General features: G+C 42.5%; 2 protein-coding genes across 6 annotated transcripts in view; one reads left to right on the top strand and one right to left on the bottom strand.

Annotated features, from left to right (window-relative positions):
• The window catches only part of LOC145444703 (kinesin-like protein KIF13A), a 70,031-nt gene that overhangs the window by 30,801 nt on the left and 19,904 nt on the right, over window positions 1–19,326 (bottom strand). The window contains exons 21-35 of one of the 4 annotated variants that reach the window (XR_013916764.1): window positions 19,119–19,259; window positions 17,952–18,135; window positions 17,782–17,896; window positions 16,901–17,038; window positions 16,550–16,777; window positions 15,393–15,525; window positions 14,952–15,079; window positions 14,773–14,888; window positions 13,937–14,116; window positions 13,532–13,647; window positions 13,352–13,459; window positions 12,676–12,795; window positions 12,492–12,608; window positions 11,255–11,477; window positions 9,222–9,904 (exon numbers count right to left, since the gene is read on the bottom strand). Coding sequence is in view for 3 of the 4 variants with exons in the window: in XM_080322706.1 (XP_080178832.1) it covers window positions 9,885–9,904; window positions 11,255–11,477; window positions 12,492–12,608; window positions 12,676–12,795; window positions 13,352–13,459; window positions 13,532–13,647; window positions 13,937–14,116; window positions 14,773–14,888; window positions 14,952–15,079; window positions 15,393–15,525; window positions 16,550–16,777; window positions 16,901–17,038; window positions 17,782–17,896; window positions 17,952–18,135; window positions 19,119–19,259 (2,067 nt within the window). In the remaining variant the exon portion in view is untranslated. Of the gene's footprint in view, window positions 1–8,183; window positions 9,905–11,254; window positions 11,478–12,491; window positions 12,609–12,675; window positions 12,796–13,351; window positions 13,460–13,531; window positions 13,648–13,936; window positions 14,117–14,772; window positions 14,889–14,951; window positions 15,080–15,392; window positions 15,526–16,549; window positions 16,778–16,900; window positions 17,039–17,781; window positions 17,897–17,951; window positions 18,136–19,118; window positions 19,260–19,326 lie in introns of those variants that run through there. The other 3 variants (XM_080322707.1, XM_080322706.1, XM_080322709.1) reach the window with 3 other exon arrangements.
• Window positions 2,709–7,866, top strand: LOC145444713 (uncharacterized). 2 transcript variants are annotated; one of them, XM_080322722.1, is made up of 2 exons: window positions 2,709–3,943; window positions 5,686–7,866. In XM_080322722.1, exon 2 carries the CDS (start codon window positions 6,241–6,243, stop codon window positions 7,144–7,146), a length of 906 nt encoding a protein of 301 aa, XP_080178848.1. In that variant the 5' UTR covers window positions 2,709–3,943; window positions 5,686–6,240; the 3' UTR covers window positions 7,147–7,866. The 2 variants fall into 2 exon arrangements, 1 of the variants encoding a protein (XP_080178848.1); XR_013916766.1 differs by lacking the exon at window positions 2,709–3,943 and having other exon boundaries at window positions 6,241–7,526; window positions 7,598–7,866.

Genomic DNA, 19,326 nt, shown 5'->3' with positions numbered 1-19,326 from the left:
CTTACTGTAGCTTAGATTATGATACTGAGCAAGAAAAGTTGTCACATCTGAGGTATTTAGGGTATATGTGTCATAGGTCCCCGGGTCGTGTGCCATTGGACCCACCGGGTGGGGACCGATGACACGTTCGAGCAACAAATTTTGAACGTCCATAAATATTTTTTGAAAAGACGGATATTCATGTATATGTGCGCGATAGGTGGAGCTTGTATCAAAGTGCTGAGCCAGCAAAAGACCTGTTGTTTTCGGCTGAACATTTTGGAGCCAGCGATCATTTTCCAATTTTTGATCCATCGGTACCACATCTCCCCTACCATAATGATGTTGTATCTTACAAAGTGTATGAACCGTGAGAGGGCGCAGGGCGTCCTACAGTATGCACCTAAATCGCCGGCGCAGAATTTCGCTGTCCTGACAATCTGTACCCACAAGACAAATACCATCCCATAGAGAACAGCTATTTTCCAGTGCAGAAATACTAATTTGGAATCGTGTGCGCATTCTAGTTTAGTGCACTTGGGCGATATCAATCTCTATTCACTACATGTAACAGACATGCAGCACGTCACGAAATAATGAGTTACAACGAAGTAATTATTCCAACACGCCCGCCAAATATGTTTAATATTGATGACGTGGCCTGAATTTTCCAAGACAACACCTCACTCAGCTCTACCGGAAAATCTGATAATTCTGAGAGGATAAAAAAATTAAAGCAATATATACGCAATTAATAATATTATTGATCGATTCGGTGATGAATTATAAAAAATTTCCGCGCTTTGCGCGATTAGGCTGCATCTCTGCATACACCAATGATATAAGCCTATACATATACGTATATATATCATTAAGCCCATTTACATGGTCAAGTCGTCTTGAAGCCAAGTCGTCTTGGAGCGACGTCATGAGACGGCTTGCCAAAGTGATCGAGTTTACATGGTCATGGTCATGTTTATCTCAGCTCGAGTGATACACAGCACTGTGGGATTCAGCTCGGGAATATGCTACGGCAGTTGAGATATCCGGAAATACTTCAACACAATTCTAGAATGACCAAATACACCGTGTATATATTCTTTCTGATTGTGAGTTGTGCAAGTCATATTGTTGGCTCTACTCGCTTCATAAGTTGTGACGCTGAACAAATGAGACCACGGGCATATTATAAAAGCAGTATCATCTACTGATAGAGCTTTCATATTCACCCATTTGAAATACGTGCCGGTTTCGTGAAATATGAACGAACATGAAATGTTGGTATGTTGCTGTAGTCTGGATTCGTTTTCAAGTACCGGTACTGTCCAAGTATTCTCCAAGCGACTCTGCGGAACGGATTGACGGATTGAAGCCGTCTCTTTTTCAAAAACGAGAGAGTCGGATTGACGAGTCAGCTTCGAAGCTGACCCAAACGGTCATGTAAATATTGGCATACACGGAGTAAAATGGATGTGTTCAGAAGTAGCCTACTGGTGAAAAAATCCATCTAACTGTAGGAGGGATAAGACTAACGTTTTTTTTTGGGGGGTGGGGTGGGGTTGGCTGACGAAGTGGCTTTGCGACCCCGGATTTGTGGATGGCCACTGGCCAGGTATAGCTGTAGTCAGGTGTTTTCGTGCGGCGCATTATATCTGTAGTAGCAAGAGTAGCCTACGTCTGGTGTTGTGGGCAATGAGCAAGGTTGCACGACGAGGTGCTTGGTTCGACTCCGAAGCACTTCTTCTCCCGATATTATCGAAGAGAAGAATATTATTCCAGTTGGCGTGGTCGATTACATCCATGACCTACGGTGCGAAAGACTGTAAAAGACTCTCGACGGTAGCACGTGTATCTGGGCAAGGCAATTTTACTTCGACTCAGCAGACTCACTACCGTAAAATCACATGGATGCTATCATGAATTTCGATCAAACCCTTTAAAATGTCACTCTCTAGCACCATATACTTGCAAAAAACGGCAGCATACTTCAATTTTTCGGTTGATTTCAATTTTTGAAAGTCCACCGGTTCGTCAAGTATTTTTCGAAATTTTACTGGTCCGCGAGGTGAAAAAGGTTGAGAACCGCTGGTCTAGAGTACAGACACCCACCTCGGTTTAAGTTATTGAATACTTTGTTGCATGTTAATATCTCGTAACCTTTCGTCCGCTACATAGTCAAAACAGATTGAAATTGCCCACGCGTAGACGTACCAAGGGTTGCCCACGTGGCATTTGTACTGTGGGGCTGAGATTGCAAGGATACGACCATAGCAATTTACAACGTAGCTACGTTGTAAATTGCTATGATACGACTATTCGGCGCCTGTTCTTTAGGCACTTATGAACATCGAAGGTTTCAGACAACTATAGCAGGCAGCAGAAAATTCGTCGCGGACCGGCACCGGTGGTTGGAAACCATTCTGGCCTAGCCCCTGTACATTCTTTGGCCCACCGACCACAAATCAAGTTGGCGGGCTACGGGGCAAGGGCAAGCACGAAAGCTCGGTGACGAAAACACGGATGTGCTTGATAGATTATTCAGTTACGCTTCAATCATTACGGCGGCGACGGGCTGATTTCGCTTTGCTAGAGGGACGTGATTGGAAAGGACGTGCAGAACTTCAGTATTCAAGTTCAAATTCAATTTGATAGTATAGTTATTCGCTAAAAGAGTTTACTATAGCACCTGTGATTCTGTAACTATAACGCTTTAGCGACAATATTGCAGACATGGCGGAGGCAAAGCGACAAAAGATTGAGCATCACTTGCGGCAGCCATCAACTCAATATCAGCATTACTTGGTCGGATATGCTTGCGATTATATCAGTGACTCCAGATTACCTACTTTGCGGGATGTAATGAGTTACTTGCTGCATCTCAAGGAAAATTGTCGTCAATCAACCCCTACGCATGAGCTATTGAATGCCGTGGTGGATGATGTACTGACGGTGTGGAAAATAGCGGGAATTGCGACAATACAGAAAAGCCATGCGGTGAGATTACTCAATAAATCTTATGAGAAGTGGCTTAGTTTGAAGAAGTGTTCTAAACGGGCAAGTGATCCAAAGGGAAAGAGAACGAAATTTCAGGAAGATTTGGCCAAGCTATGGGATATTGGAAGAAGTGATGCGATATCAATAATAGAAAATGATAGTAATCTTTCACACGAAAAAAAGCTCGAAGACATTGAATTCTATGAAGATCAACGCCGATCTCGCAAGTCAACTATGTCAGGAAGAGACAAGATTCTGGTAAAAGACCTCACTGTATCCATTAACGGGGTAGCTCATAAAGATATGGCATATGACTCTGCTAGAACAGAATCTTCTTCATCGTCGAAACAAAGTAATAATTTGAGTTCGGAAGATGCTGTTGCTCTTGTCAACTCGACCCAGCGCATTAAACTGATGGCTCCTAAAAATATCATGAAAAATGCCCATGTTTCCCAAGCTCTAGATCAGTTGGGACTAACAGACAACCAGGCAACGATACTGATGGGAGCATTTATTAAGGCTTGTGAAGGAGATGTAACCATGTTTGATCTGTCAAAACCTTCAACGAAGCGAGCCAGGAAAACAAAGCCTCGCCGTCTTGAAATTATCTCATGAAATCTCGGAGAAGTTTGTATAAAATAGTCAAACATGCTGCCATTCATGCGATATGAAGCTATGTCATTTGTTCTGTCTTGTCATCCTCAACACAAAGAAGGAAAGCTACTTGGTGTATTCAAAAGATGCAAAAGGCTACAGGTCACACATTAGCTAAAACCATGGGCAGCATAATTGTAAGTGGGATATACGACATGCTGGAACAACATTGGATTTTGACAGCAGAGCAAGTAACAGCAGCTGAGGAAGAGAGCTCTGAAGATGCTAGAAGGCCTTCAGGGAAGGTGTCCTGGCATTCAAATACTTTGTGTGAAATGTTATTGACTTTTCTGTGAGCTATTTGACGCTCATTGATGTTATTTTTATGCAGAATAAGCCTTTACAACGTAGCATTTTCGAAATCTTCCAAATATTGGACAAGCCCCAAATCAGCATCCCACAGTCCACACATCACATTTAATATGCTGAATAAACAAATTTTAATCCATTCAAATGGACATGATCTTATGCCCCTCTGTTACCTGAACATTGACCAAGACCAGCGATCGGATATCTTGGCAATTGCACGACTATTATGTAATTATTTATGTTCTGTACTGTGCAGCGTATATAGGTTTTTTGTAATGCCTGTTGTACTATTTTCAGATTACGGTAAACATACAACAGACATTACGAAGTTGTTCCGAGTTCTGACTCCTCTATGAACAAATCAAATTTCGGGCGAGTAGCCTAAAACAGAGCGTACGTTACTGTCAGTTAAGCTTCAATCATTACGGTGGCGATTGGCTGATTTGATTGATTTGCTTTGCTAAAGACTTTATTGTAACAACTGTGCTTGTGTAACTATCGAATGTTATAGCGACAAGGCGACAATATTGCAGGGATGGCGGAGGCAAAACGGCAAAAGATTGAGCACTTGCAGCAGCCCCGAAATAGATCTCAATCTCAGCAGCATTTCTTGATCGGATATGCTTGCGATTATATCAGTGACTCTAAATTACCTACTTTACGGGACGTAATGAGTTACTTGCTGCATCTGAAGAAAAATTGTCGTCAATCAACCCCTACACGTGAGCTATTGAATGCAGTGGTGGATGATGTGATGACGGTGTGGAAAACAGCGGGAATTGCGACAATACTTAAAGGAAATGCGGTGGCATTACTTCAAAAACGGCACCAAAATTGGCTTGATTTGAAGATGAATTCTAAACGGGCAAGTGATCCAAAGGGAAAGAGGAAAAAATTTCAGGAAGTTTTGGATAAGTTATGGGATATTGGAAGAAAAGATGCGATAGCAATAATAGAAAATGACACTAATCTTTCACACGAAAAAAAGCTCGAAGACATTGAATTCTATGAAGATCAACGCCAATCTCGCAAGTCAACTATGTCAGGAAGAGATAAGATTCTGGCAAAAGACCTCAAGAAGAAAACTGTATCCATTAACGGGGTAGCTGATAAAGATATGGCATATGACTCTGCTAGAATAGCATCTTCTTCATTGTCGAAAGAAGGTAATAATTTAAGTACTGGCGATACTGTTGCTTTTGCCACCTCGACCCAACGCATTAAACTGATGGCTCCTAAAAATATCATGAAAAATGCCCATGTTTCCCAAGCTTTAGATCAGTTAGGACTAACAGACAACCAGGCAACGATACTGATGGGAGCATTTATTAAGGCTTGTGAAGGAGATATAACCATGTTTGATCTGTCAAAACCTTCAACGAAGCGAGCCAGGAAAACAAAGCCTAGCCGTCTTGAAATTATCCCATGAAATTTCGCAAAAGTTTGCATAAAATAGTCCAACATGCCGCCATTCATGCGATATGAAGCTATGTCAATTACTCTGTCTTGTCATCCTCAACACAAAGAAGGAAAGCTACTTGGTGTATTCAAAAGATGCAAAAGGCTACAGGTCACACGCAAGCTAAAACCACCGGCAGCAAATTGTAAGTGGGATATACGACATGCTGTAACAGCATTGGTTTTTGACAGCAGAGCAAGTAACAACAGCTGAGGAAGAGAGCTCTGAACATGCTAGAAGACCTTCAGGGAAGGTGTCCTGGCATTCAAATACTTTGCGTGAAATGTTAGTGACTTTACTGTGAGCTATTTGACGCTCATTGATGTTTAATTTTATGCAGAATGAGCCTTTACAACGTAGCATTTTTGAAATCTTCCAAATATTGGACAAGCCCCAAATCAGCATCCCACAGTCCACACATCACATTTAATACGCTGAATAAACAAATTTCAATCCATTCGAAGTGACATGTCCTTATACCCCTCTGTTACCTGACCAAGACCAGCAATCGGATTTCTTGGCAATTGCACGACTATCATGTAATTATTTATGTTCTGTACTGTGCAGCGTATATAGGTTTTTTGTAATGCCTCTTGTACTATTTTCAGACTACGTTAAACCTACAACAGACATTACGAAGTTGTTCCGAGTTCTGACTACTCTATGAACAAATCAAATTTCGGGCGAGTAGCCTAAAACGGAGAGTACATTACTGTCAGTTAAGCTTCAATCATTACGGTGGCGACTGGCTGATTTGATTGATTTGCTTTGCTAAAGACTTATTGTAACAACTGTGCTTGTGTAGCTATCGAATGTTATAGCGACAAGCCGACAATATTGCAGGGATGGCGGAGGCAAAACGGCAAAAGATTGAGCACTTGCAGCAGCCGCGAAATAGATCGCAATCTCGGCAGTATTTCTTGATCGGATATGCTTGCGATTATATCAGTGACTCTAAATTACCTACTTTACGGGACGTAATGAGTTACTTGCTGCATCTGAAGGAAAATTGTCGTCAATCAACCCCTACACGTGAGCTATTGAATGCAGCGGTGGATGATGTGATGACGGTGTGGAAAACAGCGGGAATTGCGACAATACCTAAAGGACATGCGGTGACATTACTTTTAAAACGGCACCGAAAATGGCTTGATTTGAAGATGAGTTCTGCACGGGCGAGTGATCCAAAGGGAGAGAGAAAAAAATTTCAGGATGTTCTAGATAAGTTATGGGATATTGGAAGAAAAGATGCGATTGCAATAATAGAAAATGACATTAATCTTTCACAGGAAAAAAAGCTCAAAGACATTGAGTTCTATGAAGATCAACGCCGATCTCGCAAGTCAACGATGTTGGGAGGTGACAAGATACTGGCTAAAGACATCAAGAACAAAGCAGTATCCATTGACGGGATAGCTGATAAAGATATGACATATGATTCTGCCTCATCATCATTTTCAAAAGAAGGTTATAATGTGGGTTCTGACGATGCTGTTGCTATTGGCTCTTCTACACAACGCATTAAACTCATGGCTCCTAAAAATATCATGAAAAACGCCCACGTTTCCCAAGCTCTAGATCAATTACGACTAACAGACAATCAGGCAACGATGCTGATGGGAGCATTTATTAAGGCTTGTGAAGGAGATATAACCATGTTCGATCTGTCAAGATCTTCAACGAAGAGACCCCGTAAAGCGAAGCCTCGCCGTCTCGAAATATCTCGTGAAATTTCAGAGAAGTCTGCATAAAATAGGCCAACATGCTGCCATTCATGGGATGGCCAATATGAAGCTCTGTCAATTTGTAGATCTTGTCGTCCTCGACACCAAGGAAGAAAGCAACTCGGTGTATTCAAAAGGCTACATATCACACACAAGCCGAAACCACAGTCAACGAAATTGAAAGGGCTTGGCAGCAGAGGAAGTAACAGCAGTTGAAGAAAGGAAGCTGTGAATATGCTAGAAGGTACCTTCTAGGAAGGTATTCTGCCATCCAAATGATTGTGCAAAATATTTGACTTTTCTGTGAGCTCTTTAACGCTCACTGGTGTTTTGTTCTGCACATTGAGCCTTTATAATGTAGCATTTTCGAAATCTTCCAAATTCTGGACGAACAAATTTTCATTCGAGTAGACATGTCCTACATTCCTCCGTTACCTAACGAATGATAGAAAACAGTCGCAAGCATGCCGCAAAAGAGCTTAGAAAATTTTTCCAGTCTTCTATAGCAAACGATCAATTATAATCGGTCGAGCTCGATATGAAGTTTGTATATACCCAAAATCAAAATTACTGTCAAGCCCGCAACTAAATCCTCCCCGCGAATTTACTGTACCCGATACATCGCATGCCGTGAAGGCTTAATTTTTGCATGATACATTGATTGATTGGTGGCAAGAGTATAACAATGCAGTTTTCAAATCCTCAGTCTTCCTGAACAGGTGCGAGAAATAAACCTAATTCGAAGTATGGCGTGCTCGGACAGCCGTGAAAACGTAGGATTGTAGCACAACGATTGTTACTTCAGAATTTTTTTACTTGATCAGCAGTAGAAGTGGCGACTTATGACAGCAGTAGAAGTGGCGACTTATGAAAGTCAAAGCTACTTCAAGTGGAAATAGCTGAAAAGCACTCAAGCAGGCAATTTCAAAAGTAGATTCGGACTGTGGGCCGTGTCGGCTACTTTAGTCACTAAAGACACTGCAAATTTAGAGTTCAAAAATATATCCAGTTACTGCGTTAATAATCACTGATCCAGTTCATTAGCTAGCTAACTAGAGACAGAATAGCGATGGCAGCAAACCCATTCATTTTATTCTTTTCAAAGTTACCCGACATGAAACATTTTTGACGAGCCATGAATGAAACTGAAAAAATAGAAGCGCATAATTTCAGCTGGCAACGGACAACTAAATATTATAACAATATAATATAGAACTCTTCGAGAAAAATAAAATGCGCAGTTACGTCACAGTCTTCGTTAGGCACATCAGACGTCATTAGCGCAGAAACATTATACAGAAGCAATGGCGAGTCGTAATTCAGAGAGAATAGCACCACCACATCATTTTGATGGCTTAGATTAGATAACAATCCTGGAAATCACTGATTTCTAGATTCAGCCACGATCAAGATAAACAGGCAGCGCGAGTCTATCCACTGTTACTTACATTACAGACATGGAGACCGAACCGTCAATACTGGCGTTGGGACATCCAGTACCACAATATCATAATTCATGATGGCATTGCAACTAGAAATTATTCTGAACCAGACCGGCAATAGCAGTGAAAATTCAAGGTCGAAATAATGAAACAAAATTATTGCATACTTAACCAGTCGACAAACTTGGGGTAAAGACAATAATTATATGGCTAGAAGCTGTCGGCATCCCCTTGCGTGCTATATAAGCGACGCAAGTCGACACCTGGCTCCAAACGCAGAGGCAGGCAAAATTTTGATGTCAAAGGACTTTCTTGAAAAGAGAATGATCAAATTACAGGAGACAACACTTGTGTTCGAAGCATCTTGCAAATCCTACCACATCAGGCAATCGAATGAAATAAAAAGCAATAGTAACTAGAAAACGCAAACTATACTGCACCTGCTACTGGATTTAAAATACTAGTTACAGCTTCAAAACCCAGAGGGACAACGTAGTGTTTAAACCCATACATTGTCTAGGAGTTAAAAATAACCAGCTATAACTTCCGAAAGTCAGAGACAACCTAGTGTTTGAGCAAGGCCTTTGTCTACCAGCCCTTTGAAATATGGGAAGGTGCCTTAAGATCTTAACACCAGGGAAAATTGATATTTTGAGTTACTCTACAGCCAATAACGGGACTGCGATATAGCAGGGTTTAATGTGCGTACTGTACGATGGATCATGATTCCACACTTGCCCATCTCCGCATCTGGGAACTTCGACAGGGCCTGCAAATTTCAAGGGAAGCTGTACCTCTTCAAAGACAAATACTATATGTGGCATTTGATCGACTTCGGTCATAGGTCAATGTGACTCGTCCCTATACATCAAAACGGTAAAATTAGGGCACATAGATTATAACACAGAGAGCAACGGGACATGGTACCGAAGTTCGTCGAGTTTCTGTGCAACACAGAACAACACTAGTTCAACAAAACCTTTGGTAAAAATGGGATAAAAAGTAGACATCAGCACGGCATGCGTTTGCGAACATAAGAGAAACAAAGCGATTGGAGCATATACTGAGACGAGTCCTTTCTACAACCAGCAACATGATACTAGCATTCACGTAGTGTGAATCGCGCGGCTTCACAACTAGGCCTACGCATGATAAATAGAAAAAGCGATAAAAGAAAACAATTCATGATGGAGTAATACCGCCGCTACGATGCGGTTCGGTAGACAGCGCGAAACAAACAAGAAGAAGGGATATGAAATCGGTAATCGTTAAACAACACTTGCCGCGGACTCGGGGGGGCTGTTTTTCGCGTTCTGTCACCTGCTAGGCTTTTTCTGAGTTTTCTGAACAAAAGAAATTGCCGCGTCAGCGTATTACAAAGATAACACCAGTCCCGAGGTGGTCAAGGCAGTCAGCACTTCCACTTGAGTAGATGTAATGCCGCAATAAAAAGAGATTTCAAAAATTCTACTTCAGTGGACTTAGAAATTGAAAAGTCTGCAAAGTGCTAATGGCTGTGGTTGATTTGGTTGAGGTGCCAACCATGAAAACTGCAAGACTAATGACCATATCAAGAGGATTGATTCACTTTGATAAGGGGCTATTTCATGCGGGTCTTACAACAAGTAGTTTGCCAAATCAACTGTTCAAGTAGAAGTAATCTAAAAACATATAACCACTTGGGAAAGTAGTGCAAGCAGGCAAAAGCTACTTGAGTACTATCAAAAAGGAAGGAGTAGTTCACTACTGACCACCTCCACCCGCATTGACCACTTTGACCGGCTCTGCACATCACACGACCACAACAAACTGCACAGGCAATTTTAATAGACGACACCGCTTACCAGTGAATTCAACACTTGGAATTATTATGAGAACAATCTGTCAATACTGTATTAATAAATTCAAAAATCAATGTGCGACTGAATATGAATTGTGGTTTACGACAGGGTTGTAATGACTCGAGTCATGACTCTGGTCGCGATTTTTGGTGACTCGTCTTGAGTTGAGTCTATTTTTCAAATGCATAATATTGCTCGACTGGAGTCAATTTGTGTGTTGACTTGACTTGTACTCGAGTCATTGTAAGTCATTGTGAATGACTCTAACCAAGTCATATTGACTCGAGACAGGGACGGCCAAGACTGACATTTCGTTGTAACTTTGAAACAGTAAAGGTACCATATTATTGGTATTTCCTCTATCAGTCCTGATATTGGAAAATAGGGCCAGAAACTGTTTAAGACTGAGAAAAACTACAATATTATGACTGCGAGCCATTATATTATCTATATCACTCAAAGAGTTGAAAAAAGTGGGGTGAACGGGACTGAACTGAAAACGAAACAGCGAACATAATGACTCAGACTCGACCCTCTACCAGCTGACTTGGACTCGGACTCGAGTCGGTGGTGAATTGAAAGTGACTCGAGTCAAAACTATAAACTATAATTGACTTGTGACTTGGTTACAGCCTTGGATACGACACTTGGAACTTACTATAGATGCATTATTGATTTTGGGTTGGAATTTAGGGCTAGCGAAGGACCAGGTTTGGATTATGGACTTCCAAGTGCCTAATTCACCCAGTGCTGAATTCACTGGCAACAACGGCACCAGACGTGTTCTCACGGTCATCATCGCTGGGAGTCACACATCAACACGACACCGACATCACTTACAAAGCATCTCACCCGCGGACCGCTCGCACATACGCAGCTGCGTGCAAAAACAAAGAGAACAATTCGACGGGCGTACCTTATTTTTAAATTTGTGGATCAATTCGCGCAACGTTACTTGCTGCCGTATCCGGTCCAGAGACAATATGTCGTCGACGCTTTTCATCGAACGCGTCACGTAGAGGTCAAACGGGTTTTTGGCGCGCGATGGGACGTCCTCCGTGTCGTCGTCGTTGTCCTGAGATTGAAGTAAATTAGAGATTAGGAAGAAAAAAAACTATGGGTGAAGTCAAAGCTCAGAGATAAACATGGATTTAGATCTCAAATCTCAACGTTTTTTTTTCCAAATCCGAATCCGCTCTTATCTCTGCCGAGTTGACTATTAGAATAACGCATATCACAATGTCATAACGGTAATAATGACCTGGAAAGTTCAAAAACCTATTCTTTGAGGATACAAGGGAAACAAGGCCAGCGACACAATTCGTGGAAAATAAATTTGTGCTTTTCGACCACGACTATTTTACAGTGACTACAGATAACTAACCGACGGATAGATACGCAACACCCGTCGTCACGCTCGCTTGCCCAGACTGCTCAGCATCCTGAACGCAACTGAATTGCTAATCCCATAGCTGATGATCCTAGCGCTCAAATTGAATAAAGTTTATCTTGTTTGAAAGCTACTGTCACACTGATTCCGAAAATATACAGTAAAATCTGATCAGGGCAATGGAACCCCTTTGAAATACACCTCAAAGTATGAAAATCGGCATTGTTCTGAACGGTCGCAAGCACGCAATGGCCATTGTTATGTTCATTGTGCTGCGTCGCTGCGATTGCTTGGAACATTGCCGATTTTCTAACTTCGAAGGCTATTTCGGCATCGTTTCATTGCCTCGATGAAATTTCGATGTATATTTTCAGAATCAGCGCGACAGTAGCTTTCAAATAAGATCAACTTTACCAAATTTGAGCGCTTGGGTCGTCAGCTATGGGATTATCAGTTATACTGCGTTCGGATTGCCGAGCATTAATTACCTCTGGGCAAGCAAGGGTGACGACGGGTGTTGCGTATCTTTCCGTAGGTTAGTTATCTATACTTCAACGGACACAAGTAGCTTCGCGCGATATGTTTTACAAACAACCAAAGTTTTGAGGCAACTACAGTGAAAGAAAGTATCGAAACTACATTTTTCGTCGATAAAACTCTCAGTGTGAAGGGCCCTAAAGCACTCGACGACATTCTCACATTATTCTCGACGCCAGATGCCGCCATGATGGCCAACGACTCCTGGTCCTCGTTTTCCTGCGACGACAACGGCACGCTCGATATCACTTCGTACGTCACGCCAGACGAGACAGGGCTCTACAAAAAGCAACGAGACTACAATTGACCATCGCCCTTCCGCAGGCGAACGGCAAAAGCTACCCACCCGTACGGACACGCGTCTCCGGAACAGCGCCGTGAAGCCCCGTTGCTTGTAGATCGAGAGACAGATGCGCTTTCGGACCACGACGTCCATTTCTTGCGGGTGGCTCAAGCGCAGATGCACCTGGTGAAAAATAGACTCTATGGGGATTTTGTCCAAAATATGCCTAGGTGACTTACTGACTAATTTCCGCGTATAACATGACACTCGGGGATACAGTGAAGTGCTTTGGCGACTAGAATTTCTTTACCGCGCCATCGATTTACATTAAGCGTTTCTGCGTAACAAGTAGCCGATACCGGTTACTCCGATTACATAGTGGCATAATTTGTAGGATTGAGCAACACTATATTTATCATCAGGGACGCATTTCCCAAATATATTTTGTGATAATTATTTCCAATTCAACTGGTTTGTTAACACAAGAATTACTAATGAGGTCATCATCACGAGAGTACAAGAAAAAGAATTTCGTATCTCCAGGTATTTAGGGGAAAGCGGGCTGTCGAGAAGTACCGATTGCATTATGAAATCAGAGTACAAGACTCGATATAATCAGGAGTATGGCGCGGGTGTTGTAGCATCACACGACGAACACCAACTAGCAATTTCGATTTTGGGCTAATACGATTGAAAATATCGGGTCAACGAAACTCCTTTGGCAAAAACATTACGATACCTTGAGAATCACGTAAATTTGCTCGTTCGAAGGCGTGACCATATGTAAAAACGCGGAGTCGTGCAAAGAAGAGTCCCAAGACACGACGGCGTCCAGTCGCGAATGCATCTGTGATGTACAATGCAAAACTGGTTTCGAAACAAGCTCTCGAAACCCTATACCCCCCCCCCCCGGACTTACCTCGTCGGCTGTCGCTCGAATAATAGGCAGTTCCACGTAAGACCCTGGTAACTCCCCGGTCAGGTAGCTGTCGTGACCCCTGGCTGCGATGTCGAATTCGTTTTCCCTGACTTCGTCTGGCAGAGAGAATTATTTAATTATTCATTGTTCATTAGCCAGCGAAGCCTATAGAGGTTCTGAACATCAGTACAGCGACGATCAAGTTTCACATGCTTACTGCACAACTACAAAGTAGAATGGCAAATTGCCTCTTATTAAATTCCTTGAATATGTCAGTAGGTATGTACTGAAATTACTACAGAGTTGTGACTAGCATGTGTATCGTGCGACTATGAATAGGATCGACCCCTAAAAAGCCAGCGTGCGCCGACATATTTTGTGTGTGCAATAAACAAAACAACTCACTTCCCGTATCCAAAAACAGAATAGGCACGTGCATCTCCATCAGATCAGACGGCTGCCAAGTGGCGGGCGCGCCGGGGATGCCCGGCTGGGGGTTGGCCAGCGCCCCGCGCTCTTCGGTCAGATTCAGCCACTGATCGAACAGGCGCGATTCACGTTCTTGCTCCAAGAGATTCTTATTAACTGTGAAAGAGAGATAATCGTAATTTGTTGCGTGCGAATAGAGCGCCATCCACTGCTAAGGGCCTGTTCAGACGTTAAGTTACGTTTTGAGATTACGGCCACTGCTGCTTCACAGATCAATTAGGCAAAACCACGTTTTTAAACTTCGGATTTTGTACAGTAGAAAGTAGTTTAGGGATGATTGGATCACTTATATGAGAAAAGCATCATAAAAACTGGCGAAACAGACTGTGTCACGATAGCTGAATATATTTTTGAAAATTGCACCGATTTACAGTGTCACTTTGTGTTAGTCGCCGTAATGTGCCTGCCTTTTGAAAGTAGCGATTAACCGCTAAAGTATGCATATGCATTATGCAACCCATCGATCAAATCTACTTTTTCAAACAACATGGTTACTTGTCAGATCTTCATTTTATACCACCACTTGAAGTAGTTTTGACATGTTTTAGATATAGTTACTTACTTCTACTTGCAATTGGGCAGAAATTCAGGGCACTGATTTACTTGAGTACCAACGTTGGCTACTGTGACCACCTCTAGACAGGCCTTATTTTCCCATTGTAAACGGTAATTACACTTTACGTCAGCATGAACATAAACTAACATTACATTTCTCCCCCACACACTTCCGCCAGAATGAAAAAGCCACGCACCTTTATTCGCCAATCTTTTCATTTCGTCATCTAAATACTGCTTCCGCCGTTCCAAGATTCCGAGCCAGCACTCTCGCAAATCCAACAGGTCTTTGTCTTGGTAACTGTCAATATTGCTGTAAAACGAAACCGTCATTTCATTGAATGTCAAAAACTCGACTTCAGTAAAACCTTCTCACCCGTCGGATATGTCCTTTCCGGATTGCACGCTGCCCGCGTACACACGCTGAACGCCCTCGATTAGCAGAGGCAGGGTCCCGGAATCGGGTATGGTCTTGACTGTGATTTGAATGCGTCTAGACTGGCCCTGTCATGACAAATCGGGGATCAGTAGGGCTTTTGGCACTGCAAAATTGCTAACATGATACGCCACTCGCCATTATAAACCGGCATTAAGAATATATCTTGGATGAGTATTGATTAATTTGCGCTGTTGCTTTTTCATGTATTTTTATATATTTAGTGACATTATGTATGTTCCGTACTCTATACTCATAGTATACTAAGGATAATATTAGATTTGGTTGTTGAATGCTGTGTATATCTAGTATTGCAACCAAAACAGACAATTTCTCATGTATCTTTTTGCAGTCTGGTTTCTTTTTATTGATATATTTCACCTGCTTCAGCTGGAAAATTCCCCGACTCGAAACGTCAGGTTTCGCCGCGACTTCGACGGGTACGAATTGCGCTTCTTCTCCGAGCTCGAGTATCGACGCTTCCAACTGGATTTTCTTTGTTACTTCGCTCCACCTAGACGCGACAATCATTGAAATATTAATGAAGACTCGCGACAGAAAAGGTCGCATCGAAAATCGTTTTGTATGCTTACATGATTCAGAGTCTGAGCTAACGTAGTGTTTGAGCGCACTAACAACAAGTTCGTAAGCGCCATACAGTTACCTGTTTTGGATGTACAAATCATGGCCAACTTATCAAATTTCATGAAAACCAACACCAAATCTACATTTTGAAGCCCAAAGTACGCGAACCCTTAAAAGGGATCTGCATTTTGAAACTACCTGCTCGAGTGCTTATCAGACTGTTTATTTTTTATTTCCTTTACAAGTCTTAGAAATCACTAATTCTACTATTAATTGAGTAAAAATTTGTTGCGATCCTTCCAGGGTTGAAATGACTCGAGTCACGATTTTTTGGCGACTCGAGTCCATTTTTGTATTGACTCGACTTGTACCCGATTGATTGTGCATGACTCGAACCAAGTCATATGACTCGAGACTATGACGGACAAGACAGACATTTCATTGTAATTTCGAAGAATAGAAAAGTTTCCACGTTATTGGCACTTCGTGTATCAGTCCCGATACTTGGGAAATATGGTCAGAAACTGTTAGGACTGAGGAAAATTAATATGTTATAAATGTGAGCCATTATATCACTCGAGCAGAGTTGAAAAAAGTGGGTTGAACAGGATTGAACTGAAAACTGAACATAATTACTTGGACTCAGACTCGAGTCAAAACGCGATCACTCGGACTTGACACTCTACTCGCTGACTTGGACTTGACTCGGTTGGGACTTGTAAATGACTCGTTTCAACTCGAGTTAAAATTATGAAAGTGAGATTGACTTGTGACTCGGAACTTTGTGACTTGGTTACAACCCTGGATCCTTCCACTTCTACTTGTGTAGCAACAACGACTGACTACTTTGACCACCTCCTTTAAACACTTCCTCAGACAGACCGAACTGGACTAGAGATAACTCTAAAATGTCCCCGAGACTGCAATTCACGCATGCAAAACACCATTCTCACCGTTCTGTGAGCGATTTCCTTTTCTCCGACAGCAGACTGGACGACCTGAACCGCATGGCTTCGTCGTCAGATCTCTTCTCTCCAGATTCCAATTTGCTGTATCGGTCGCGATGCCCCCACACTTCGATCGCCAGCGACGAGCCGGCGTTAATCCGATCGATTAAGTCCTCGGTTACGTTGCATGTAAACTCCATGGTGTGGTTGAACTTGATGTTCAGCGTCGACCTGCTGATGAGGACGTTTCGACTTGTGATTAAGCTATTCAATTTTGACACTTTGGATTGAGTACAGTAGCAGTAGTAAGTCATCTACTGGGACTGCGTGTCACTACGAAATTCGGGTCCTCCTCACCTGTTTTTCGGCGATAACTCGTCGGGACTCAAGTCGGGCGGCACCAACACCGTGTCGGGGCAGTCGATAAATAAATACTGGCATTGCACGAAATGGGACAGAGCAGGAGAAAGACCCTGGGCCTCGACAATGGTGACTCTGAAAGACAAAGCACGTCGTTATCAGTGAAATACATTGCAATCAAGGGGTGAAGCTATTGTTTTTCGCTCAGCAGCTCAGTGATACCAAAAATTCTTAAATACCAGCCGCGGGCGAAAGTTTCTTCACTTCTCATTTCTTATAAGCTCAGATCCTGCTCACCAAACATGTATGTAAATAGAGTTCAATTGCGACGTAACTGCGAACTTTGAAAGATGACTGCGACATACAGATCTATGCGGTTTTCAATATGAAATGAATATGTTCCTTTTTAGCGATACCAAAAATATGAGTATGGAGGCTTTGGCTCGAAAACGATTAAAAATACTACCTTGCCCGATTACAGAGACTCTAACACAATCATTGCAGACACCGCACTCCCAGTTTTCAAATATGAACGTTATCGAGATCACACGTCATCGCTTCCCAAGACTTAATATTGACTGACCGCTATATAATATCGCTTAATTGTGTCAAATGAAAAAGAGAAGAACTGGGTGCCAGAAACTTTAAGAAGCGGCGACACATGACATTGATATCACAAAGATTGATGAAGTGTAATGGGACAACTCGTGGAAATCTTTTGGCCGCAGTCCGAATACGATGGCTGTCTAAGGATAATGATTGCTGCCATTTTTTTTCACACATTCAAGTTTGATTTGAAACCACCTCATATTGAGAGCTCAGTGCCCCTTTAACCGCGCCACGAATCGCAGGATGCCTATATAGCCATGTCCACCAACCTGCAAGTAATTTGTGAGCTTGCGCGGCCACCTTGCTGCGACGATTCCGCGGGTGTGGAACAAGACGAAACGTTTACGGCCAAATCATCGTTCGTGTCCGGAGACATTGGCGTCCCTATACATAAATTCATGTTGGGCACGCCGCTGAGCCGAAATCGTATCGCCCATACCTGTCGTGGCGCTGCCCAAAACGTCGGTAGACATGCTGGAGCCTATGCCGCTGCTTCCGGAGCTGGAGATATCCGACGCGGAGCAGTCATCGCGGGTGACGTCAAGAGCGCCATTTTTCATGGACATCTCGCAGTGTGTAGTTCCCGATATACGACATATTTCGACCACAAGCTTACCGGCGACCTGCCAAACAAGGCAGACGTGGTCAGTAATGAGGTAGGCCTACTTCATCATTATCATTTTATTAATACTTTTTATAAAATCAATACACCACAAGATCGCAATATGAAAAGATAGGAAGGTACCGAAACGTCTAGGAGTAGTCTTTTAATCAGACACCTACCTTGGCCAGCATGTAAATAAGAAGCACGTACAGAAGAAAAGATCACATAAACTGAAGTGACGAAAATGATTCCTACATGTGTCGGTAGGCGAGGTCAATATGTCGGACTGTGGTCAGGTAATCTTGAAGGCTGACTACTTCCCCAATTCTACGTAGATTTTGTCTGCCTGTTCCCTCTACTCGGGTGGTTGTTTTCAGACTACTTTCACTTCTACTCGACAGGTATTTTTAGGTAAAATTACTAACTTTTTACATTTAGGGTTTTTAAAGTAGTAAGTAGTATTGGGATAGATTTTCGTCACTTTAACGGGTCCTTGTTTTGAGGTACTCGACAAGGTTGTACGTTGGGGCTGTTCGAAAATAACTTTTCGTTTTTCAAATTGTACTGGCTACTTGATGAAATTGTTAGGTTCCTAAAAAACGCTGCACACCAATTTTGGCTCAATTCCAGCCTATAGAGGCATTGCTGGAAGACAAAAAGAATTCAAATTTCGGCTCAATTCAAACCAGTAGAAGCGAAGTTTTTGGAAACATAGTATTTACGGTAGCAAATTCATATTTATTGTAGATCTACCCACCGTAAATACTATGATTTGAAATGTTAAATTTGCAGCAGTTGTAGCATTGGTATACCTCGTAAACGGCAACTTCCGTTTGTAATTGACTAAAGACATACGTAACTACACCTACTTCCTCTAGCACCAATGCTGAACACTTCCGCCACGTCTGGAAACGACGCAACAATATCAAGCCAGTGGCAAACTACAATTTTTTCCAGTAAAATAGCACCGTGTACGATTGAGATATTCAGCAAAGAACTCACTTGACCATGTTGATCGATGATGGGAACGGGATAGCGGAACGGGTGGTTCTGAAGGATGCAGGAGAGAAAGACGTTGGCGACGCCGATCAGCAGCTGGTTTCTCTCCTTTTCCACGAACGGGTCGTAGTCGGTGACTTCCTTCTGAAAAAGAGACGGAAGCTTTAGGACCGCTCACCGGCAATCAAATTGCCAAGGCGAATAATGTCCC

This window comes from Botryllus schlosseri, chromosome 8 (assembly GCF_051294905.1).
Source record: "Botryllus schlosseri isolate E-star chromosome 8, Bs_hap1, whole genome shotgun sequence".
Classification (NCBI taxonomy): Eukaryota; Metazoa; Chordata; class Ascidiacea; order Stolidobranchia; family Styelidae; genus Botryllus; species Botryllus schlosseri.
The sequence above is the reverse complement of the archived record's forward strand: the minus strand, read 5'-3'. Positions and strand labels throughout refer to the sequence as shown.